Source organism: Chrysochloris asiatica, unplaced genomic scaffold, assembly GCF_000296735.1.
Source record: "Chrysochloris asiatica unplaced genomic scaffold, ChrAsi1.0 scaffold00075, whole genome shotgun sequence".
In the NCBI taxonomy this organism is placed as follows: domain Eukaryota; kingdom Metazoa; phylum Chordata; class Mammalia; order Afrosoricida; family Chrysochloridae; genus Chrysochloris; species Chrysochloris asiatica.
Genome location: NW_006408593.1, coordinates 13841871 through 13851642, shown reverse-complemented (window position 1 = coordinate 13851642; position 9772 = coordinate 13841871). Strand labels below are relative to the sequence as shown.

The 9772-nt window shown below is 41.7% G+C and overlaps 1 protein-coding gene across 1 annotated transcript in view; it reads left to right on the top strand.

The window, feature by feature from the left end:
- Positions 1-9772, top strand: part of AGBL2 (ATP/GTP binding protein-like 2) — a 49135-nt gene that overhangs the window by 5423 nt on the left and 33940 nt on the right. The window contains exons 4-6 of the mRNA XM_006865105.1: positions 2743-2794; positions 4252-4439; positions 7548-7655. Coding sequence (XP_006865167.1) covers positions 2743-2794; positions 4252-4439; positions 7548-7655 — 348 coding nt within the window. The remainder of the gene's footprint in view (positions 1-2742; positions 2795-4251; positions 4440-7547; positions 7656-9772) is intronic.

Here is a 9772-nt window from a genome sequence, read left to right as displayed (position 1 = left end):
TCTCATACTTCGGACATATTGTCAGGAGGGACCAGTCACTGGAGAAGGATATCATGTTTGGTAAGGTGGAGGGACAGAGAAAAAGAGGAAGACCCCCAGTGAGATGGATTGGCCAAGTGCAGCATCTATGGACTCAAGTGTGGCAACGATAGTGAGGTGGCACAGGATCGGGCAGTGTTTCGTTCTGCTGTGCATAAGGTCTTTATCAGTCGGTATCGACACAATGGCACCTAGCAACAATAACAATAACAACAGTCTATTTCTGATTATCAAGTCATCAAAGCTAGGTCAAGTGGGTACTATCTGCAAGTTTGGGTGTTCTTGTGCATCTCCCCTCACTTCATATCAGCTGGATGCTTCACTCTCAGCTCTAGTCCTCTGTGGCTATGTCCTTGTCCATGGGCTCAAGTGTCCCCAGGTCTCACCACATTTTGGACCAACCAGCCCTTCCTGTTCTCTCTCTCATCTCCAAGTCATCGGGAATCTATGGAATGTGGTTGAACTCAGCCCATTTCTTCATTGCTGCCTTTCCCCCTTTTCCACTCACCAGTAGACCAGCGTGGTCATCAATGTGGCAAGTTTATATGTCTGCTCTTGTGTTCCCTCTGAGTTTTCGTCTTAGAGGGGGGATTTGTCCTGAAGGAACTTGATTGCTTGCCTTGATGGCTTCCCAGCAAACAGGTTGCTTACTCTTGTAGTAGCCTGTCGTACTGCCATTTTTTTTGGGGGGGTGGGGGCTTACTCTTGCTGTTCCAGGTTGGTCTGCTTGTCCTTTCTAGTGGGAATGTCCCACCTTAGAAGGTCCTGGATGGGGCTCCGAATTCCACCTAAGGTCCTATACACTACAAAGGCTCTGCAAGAGGCCTATTTCACTGGGCAAATTCTAGAACACCTTTTAGGTATTCCAATCAATTACAGGCTGAACAGGGGCTTATAAGCTTTCTGTAATCATGTTTCCTGACATCCCTTTCTATCCCACTCAGGTGTCTATTTTACAATAGTAGGCAAGGGAAACTAATATTCATTGGGCAGTCAAGCATTTTAGTATTATTTCCCTTCTTCAGACTATATGTCTCGATCCCTGTAACAGAGCCCTGTTGTTCCAAGGTTGAGCACACATCACTATTTATCTCTGTCCCACTTAAGACATGCAAACCTGTCTCAGTGTTCCCCTGTCTATCTACCTTGTTTTTCCACCCCTCCCACTCCTTGTATTGCCCTCCCCAACACCCAAACTATGATGTGTCTGCCTGTACCCTGTGCTCTACCCTCGCCTCCCTCCATCTCTCCCTAAACCCCCCACCCCAACCCCACCATTGTTACAGTAATGGTCTTTTGCATTATTTGTCCTTTTGTGACTAATTTCAATCAACGTAATGTCCTCAAGATTCATCTGTGTTATGCTGTGGTTTACAACTTCCTTGTTATTCTTCAAGGTAGTGTAGTATTCCATTGTGTGTATGTACCACAGTTTGTTTATCCAGAGAATAATTGATAATTTGACTTCTGTTTTTTTCGTTTCTTTAATCATTGGAGTGAGGACAATGTTTTTCTTTTATCTTAGTGGCAAAGCATTTCTTAAGTTTTTACTAGAGAGGTGAAAAAGAAAATACACTAGATTATTGACTCCTGATCTGGTGCTGTAGGATCAGCACTGAACTGCAAAGCACAGGTCAGCAGTTCAAACCTACCAGTCACTCCTCAGAAATGCTCCACAGGATCCCTGTGAGCTAGAACTAAGTCAATGGCACTTAATGTATTTTAATTATTTTAACTCTACAACAAAAACATTAAGTCTTGGTGTGGCGCTGTAGGATAAGCACTGGTAACCTTATACAGGGTCACTATGCGTAGAAACCAACTTGACAACACTTAACAACAACCAATTGATGGATTAAGGAGTGTTGGTGGCACTGTAGGTTAAGCACTGGACTGCTAACCACAAGGTCAGCAGTTTAAACCCCCTAGCCACTCTATAGGAGAAAGATGAGACTTTGTACTCCATAAAAATTTACAGCCTTGGAAACCCTACACAGGGCCACGGTGAGTCCAAATGGACTGGATGGTGAGGATTTTGTGGGGGTTTTGTTTCCTTTGTTTTCTGATTGATGAGCTAAGGATCCCTGGTGGTATAGTGGAGTACGTATGGGGCAGCTGGTGTTCAAGCCTATGAGCCGCTCTGCTGCTGACAGATGATGAGACAGTCTGTTTTGGTGAAGATGAACAGTCTTGAAATCCTAAGGAGCAGTTCTCCCGTGTCCTTTCAGATCACTAGGAGTTGGAATTGACTCAATGGCAGTGACTTGGGTTTGTTGGTTGATTGGTGGTGGTTTCCATTGTTGGTTCTTTTGAGCTGTAAACAGCGTTTTATACAGGCATCTGTTGGCTTGATTGATAGTTAAAACAAAGGGCCTGTTTACTTTGGATTTAAAACCAGAAAGGTAGCAACAATTTACTCATTGACCTAGGAAAATGGATCTGTGTTTTTCCTGCCTTTCAGGTGAAAAACTAGAACCTCCTTGTAGTTTTGATTTACATTCTTTAAGTTTGAATGGGATTGAACAACTTTACCATCATTTCAAATATGATTTTTTTAAAAAAACGATCCATTAAACTTTGGGGAGCAGATTTAGATAGAAATGACGGGGTCCAGACTGGGAGTAGAAAGGAATAGGGAGAAGGCCGAAAAAAGAAAGACATGGAGCCGTGAGACAAACCAAGCTGCCTCCTCCTCCTTCCTAGGGCCTACCTGCTTTTCTTCAACTGTGCACAGGCAGCTAGAAGCCATGAGCAGACATATTTCCTCCCTGACAGGAAATCCAAACCCTCTCATGGAATTGTCTTCCCCCTACTTCCTGTGTTCCACTGACAGGCTCTGAGCCTTTCCTTCGCCATCTTGTTTCCTTCCTTCCCCTTTTCCTTATTCTTTCTTTCCTTCCTTCCCTCATATCTGCCCCTACTCTTTCCGCTGCTCCTTCCCTTTCCAACCTTGTTTTGTGTCTCTCTGTCCTTTGCATTGTTAGATTTTTTTTTCTGTGTTTACTTTCATTTGCATCTTATTTTAAGCTTAATTTACTCCCGAGCCATAACTTTTTGTTTCTTCAAATTCTTCTGGGCTTTCTTTTTCTTCTGTGCAATCTCCTCTTCTGGTTTAGGAATAATTTGTTTCTTTTCAGTGAGGTTCATCTCAATGTGGCAGGGGAAGCTTGCGTAGGGGTTGACCCAACCATGAGTTCTGTAAGTGCATCGGTGTGTCTTGGGGACTCCGTTGACCTGGATGTGCTCAGTGACCAGAGAATCCACATCTACACCCTAAGTTCAGCATCGCTCTCTGCATTTTTAAGCATGTGCAGCCAAAATTCAGCAGTCTTTTTGGGCCACCGACTCTGCGTCCAACCCTACTGTTTGGCCCGGGCACACCTACCAATGCCATGATGATAACATCGGAATGGTACACATTGTTTTACACAGTGACATCTTTCAGATACTTAAAGGCCTGGACAGTTTCATGGATGTTCTTAAAGTGGACCTGGAGATTTGAACCTCTTGGTTTGCATGATTTTGTGAGGTTTTCTGGGTCAGATAGTAGTGAATCATTTTGCCAGATAACTTCAGGTTGCTTACAGGAAGAGCTACATCATTGTTACATTACTGACCTGAAGCTCAGTTTATAGATTGTTTCTGTATCATTCGTAACATTTCATGCACCTTTTTCTGAGATCTTAAAGTTCTCATTCTTGCATCTCATAACAAAAATAATAAAACACAGCAAGTAACTTTGTATTAATTTGTGACAGACTTTTGAAATATCTTGGATCTATTAACTAGAAAAACAAAAAAGCTTCCCCTGTCTTATTCTAAGGAGTCCTGGTGTGGCACTATAGGATAAATACTGGACTACTTACTAAGTGCAATGAATGTCAGATTCAAACCCACCAACTGCTCCTTGGCAACCCTACACAGGGTCGCTATGAGTCAGAACGGACTTCACAGCACTTAACAACAACGTTATTTATTTAAAATCTTTACGTTTAAATGTTTAATAGAGTGTACAGAAATTTCCCATTTTATATTTTCGAACTTATCATCCTGGGCTAAACCTCCTTTGGAGGAGAACCCTGTTCTAGAATTGCACATTTCTGCTAGTATTAGAATACAGTGCTTAGTGTATGTACTAAATTGTTACAGTTGAGCAGTGAAGTTGTCAAGAAGAAAAAGGAAATGTTTTCACTCATCCCTCTTCCCTTGGACAGATTCACTTATACGGAATTCGCCACTTCTTAAGAGCAGACAGCTTCTTTATGATGAGTTGGGTGATGTAAACCCACGCCTTCGAGAACCCCGAGATCTCTTTGCACTCTTTTCTAGCAGCAGGCCGCTGCTGGCTCCAAGATGGCCAATAGAATGTGAAGTCATCAAAGAAAATGTTCATCATATTGGTAATGCGACTTACGTGTGGTGTTCTTTTCTGCCTCTATCACAAAACCTTAGAGCTACAAGTCCTGCATGGTAAAGTACAAGGCAGGACACTCAAAAAATCAGAAGAGACCAAGGTGTAACCTAGTGTATTGGAATGTGAGGATATTTCCTAGAGACCATAATTTGTAAATGTTTGCTTGATTTCTAGATTGTTCTCCTCTCATTATTAAATACTTGGATGAATTTTATGTTCTATTTTTATCAGCCTTGGTATAGATCAATTTGGTTAAAACTTAGATTTACAATGTGGCAGGGAAGGGGAGCTCATCCAGGGGCTGATCTGACCGTGAGCTCCGTAAGTTTGGTTGCACATCTTGGGGACTCTGTTGACCTGGATGCGCTCAGTGACCAGAGAATCCATATCTACACCCTAAATTCAGCATCACTCTCTGCAATTTTAAGCACGTGCAGCCAAAATTCAGCACTCTTTTTGAGCCAATGACCCTGTGTCCAAAGCCACTGTTTGGCCTGGGCACATCTACCAATGCCACCATTGAAAGTCAGAATGGTACACATTGCTTTGGTGATTAGAATTGTTTTTATTGTAATCTGAGTTTATTATGGAACTAGTGGACCCTTATGACATTACCTGTTATATCAACAAGCCCTTGCTTGGTATAAGCACAGTCTTGAACATTTATTTTCTGAAGCATTTACAAGAATGAGTTTCATTGAAAAGTAAGGACTTTTCTAATTACTGGAATACTTATGCCCACTAACCAACATGTCTCTGCTTTAGACTGTGCTGAATAAACAACTGGATGCTTCCTGTTTTCTAATGCCAGTTTTAAGAGTGGTCGTTCACTCCGCATTTCTAACGCGTTTTAACCATATGCTAAGTGCAGTGCTGGACTGTTGCAGCACTGTGGGTCAATGCGCTGGACTGCAAAGTCAGCTTGAACCGCAACGTCAGCGGTTCAAGCTTACCAGCTGCTCCTCAGAAAGCCTAGGCAGGGTTGCTATGGGTCAGAACCAACTCGACAGCACTTAACAACAACAACAAGTGTAGTGCTTGGTGCTACAGATATATAGTGATCAACAAGAGTCACCCAGAGCACAGAGACTTGTAAGGAAAGTAAAGATCTAACCAGGCAATTGCATAGTTTGGTCTCTCTGGGAACACATACTCAACCTGGAAGATCTGAGAGGGTTTCCAAGAGGAGCTGGCATGTAATCTGAGATCTAAATGTTGAATTAGAACTGGTGCAATTAAGGAAGGTCAAGGAAAAGTATTCTGATTAGAGAACACACAACATGGTGTATTGGGAGCAGCAGGGAGCATAGAGCATGAAAGACAAGAGCTGAAGCTGGAGGCATAGGGAGGGGCTCAATGAACACAGAACTGCTGCTAGAGTGTTTGGAAATATGTGGGGCATGTTGAGTTGGTACAGACTGCAGAGTCCTAAGATCCTCTGTCCCTATCCTGTACAATTTTGGGTGAAAATTCAAGTTGATTTGGTCAGATAATAGGATTTTAATCACTGCCAAAGTGGTTAAGCCCTTGGCTGCTAACTGAAAGGTCAGAGGTTCAAACCCACCATCGCTCCGTGGAAGAAAGATGCAGCAGTCTGCTTCTGTAAAGACGACAGTCTTGGAAACCCTGTGGGGCAATTCTGGTGCTAGAGATTTGGAACTGGGTAACAAAGAATATAGGCAAGGAGGGGAAGTAAGTAGGAAACTGGAATTTCAGATTCAAGTTAATGCACTTAACCAGTAGATATTTAGAAAAGTAATTTTCTTTGGGTGAAAATATACACAGTAAAACCAATACCAATTCAACAGTTGGTACTCAATGACACTGATTAGTCTTCAAGTTGTGCCGGTCTTGCTCGTGACCTTGGCCCCCTAAGCTTCCCATGGAACCTTTTGAGTTGCTGTTGTCCATTTTGGTTCCATGTGCTTGATTTTTTTAAGAGTCCCCAGTGTTCGAGGCAGACATTCTTTACTAATTAAGCTAAACGATTGTTTGTTTTACAGTCCCGGTGCAGCACTGTAGGATAATGCACTGGCCCGCAAGGTCGGTTTGAACCCTACAGTCAGCGGAAGCGATTTGATGGCACTTAAAAATAACAATTGTTTGGTTTAAAGATGACTTCAGGTGACAGTTTCAGTTTAAGGTTTAAAGATTATCTCAGGGCAACAGTCACCCAACCTGATGATAGATAGTTTGGAGTCCATGAGAATAAGAAAGCAATTTTTAAGATTTCAAGGAAACTTAGCAAGCACCTTGGTTTTTTTGTTTTAAAGCCTCCTGACTCACCATTCCTGTAAAAGAAATGAACCTCTTTTTTACTGAATGATACCTTTGTCTGCCCTTCACATTCATCAGTGGTTCTTATACTTACAGTGAGTGATACTGAGAAGTTGCCCAAGTCCCATAGGAGAAATTTCTTTTGGAATTCACTGCTAATGAGAAAACCTGTTTCTTCTGAAATAATTGACATACTTATTCCTTTTATTGTTGTTGTTGTTATGTGCCGTGGAGTCGGTTCTGACTCACAGCGACCCTGTACAGGGTTTCTGAGGCTGTAAATCTTTACAGGAGCAGAAAGCCTCATCTTTCTCCCGTGGAACAGCTGGTAGTTTCAAACTGCCGACCTTGCAGTTCACAGCCCGATTCGTAACCACTACACTACCAGAGCTCCTTATTCCTTTTATAGTTAAAAAAAAAAAAAAAAAAAAAAGTATATGACTGATCTTGTTTACTTGTTTTGTAAGGATGCTCAGGGTCAAATTTTAAAGCACTATTGTTGCAACAACATTAACTTTTTTGTCTGTGTATATTTAAGTCATCTTTCTCCTGCTCTCATATTTCAGTTTTCTGTTTAAAGTTGATTATTTCATTGTGTGTATTTTTTGTTTAAAATATCCTTATAGTCTTTAAGGAAAGAAGCAAGACATAATTGTAATTTATAAACAGACTAGAAAGTCAGGATGAGGGTTTAGTTTGACTCAACCAATGTAGTCATTTGGATAATTATTATTTTGATTGTGTTACATCAGTCCCAATAGAGTGCCTTTATTAGTATTTTTTATTTTGTGCACCTTTTTTTAATGTCTTGTTTCAGAGTGGGTTCCACCTCAACCGGAATATTTCTATCAACCTACAGGGAATGAAAAGGTACCGGAAATTGTAGGAGAGGAAAAAGGCACCGTTGTCTATCAATTAGATTCAGGTATTGCCATTACACTGAATAGTAAGTAATCATGACAAAAGTATAATAAGTATATTTTCTATAGTAAAACTATACAAAAATGTGTAGTTTTGTAATAAACTCTCTTTTCCAGACCAAATGAAGTAGGAACCCTGATATCTATAACCATTCGCCTTTAAAATTTCACAAACTTTGAAAAATATCACGACATTTTTCTCAGTCATTCTAAGTCCATCTTTCAACTTCTCCTTTGTTCCCCTTTCTGAAAATGAGATGTTGGATCATCTTTGGAGAGCTGGCTTGTACATTAGTGAGTACTTTGTCATATTTAGCTGTGACTGTCATTTACTTGGTGATTCTTCTGTGTTAAGTTACAACTTTGTTGTTGCTGTTGTTAAGTGCCGTAAAGTCAGTTCCGACCCATAGCAACCCTGTATAGGGTTTCCGAGCTTGAACCACCAACTTTGCAGTTCAAAGTGACATTGCAGTCCAGTGCATTAACCCACAGTGCTACACCTGGACTCCAAGTTTACTAGGGACAAAGTCCTGCATTTTAAAGAAAATATCAAGAACATTGAACCCAAGAATAGAAGACACAGTTCTTCTCAAGAGCACGTGGAAGATTTCCCAGGGTAGGTCATATGTTAGACCATAAACCAAGTATTGACAAACTTCTTGTTATTGTTGTTGTTGTTAATTGCCATTGAGTCAATTTTGACCCATAGCGACCCTGTATAGGGTTTCCTACGAGCAGCTGTTGTTATTAGGTGCCATCAAATCAGCAAAGAGGTGCCAGCAGAACCAAACACTACCCAGTCTCCTTGCCATTCATTGCTGTGAGCGCATTGTTGCAGATACTTTCTTAATCCATCTTATTCAGGGAAATATATTTAAGATTCATCTTGTTGAGGACAGTAAATCCATCTCATTGTGGGTACTAAATTTAAAAGGATTTAAATCAAATAAAATATGTTCTCTGATGGCAAAATTAAATTAGAAACCAACAACAAAATGAAATCTATCAATATTTGGAAATTATACATTTCTAAATTATGCTTGGATTATAAGGGGGGGAATCACAAGGAGTATTTTTTAACTGAATGACAATAAAATTACATCAAAATACATGGGATGTTGTTGTTGTTACTTGTCGTCAGTCAGTACCGACTCATAGCAACCTCATGCACAGCAGAATGAAATACTTCCCAGTCCTGCACCAGCTTCTTAACTGTTGCTATGCTTCAGCCCATTGCTGCTGCCACTGTGCCATTCCATCTCGTTGGGGGTCTTCCCCTTTTTCCCTGACCCTCCACTATGTGTAATACAACCAGAGTACTCCAAGGGGAATTCATGGCTTTAAATTGATGTGTTTTTGAAATCTATAGGCATCTGAAGTCCTCTAACTTCAGAGGAAGAGGTGAGAATCAGCATCTGCCCAAATTGGATTCCTCTAGAGGTGGAGATCAGACATTCCTTCCTCCATTCCCCAACCTTTTAGCAGTTCTGACACCAGCTGCCCTCCCCATGACACTCTCTCGACTTTGCTGCTGACTTCAATTTGTTGACTTTGCCACAGATGACACTCACAGTTCTGTAGTTTATTAGGGAAGTAATGCAAGATCAACTTGGAAGTAGCAGAAACAACTCAAGATGCAGTTCCTCAATCAGGACACTTTCCAATAAGACAACTCTCAGTTCCTTCTTAGCCCTTCCAGCAGGCCGGCTGTGCTGCTCAGCTGTCCCCACAGGCTGGCCATCACTCAGGCAAGTGCTACAGCTCTTTTGGATTCACCATTAATTGTCCAGAGGCACTGAACTCCGTCAGCAAGTCTCCTACCTGAATGCGTTCAGCTCTCGATCCCTGTGGGTCAGTGAGACCATTTTGTGCTCTCTACTGGCTCCACCAACTTAGAGACCCACAAGCGCAGCCAAAGCGTCTCATTACAACCCTGTCGCCCCTGCTGCGCTGCCGCCTCTTGACTGACACGACATCTGAGGATGGAAATCCCACCTTTGAGCCGGACTTAAGGACTGTAGCGCAAGGAGATTCATGTTTAACAGCGACCACACAACCGCCACTCATCTGTCTGTTGTGCTGTGGTGGTTTGAATTGCTGTGATTCTGAGGGCTATGCCACC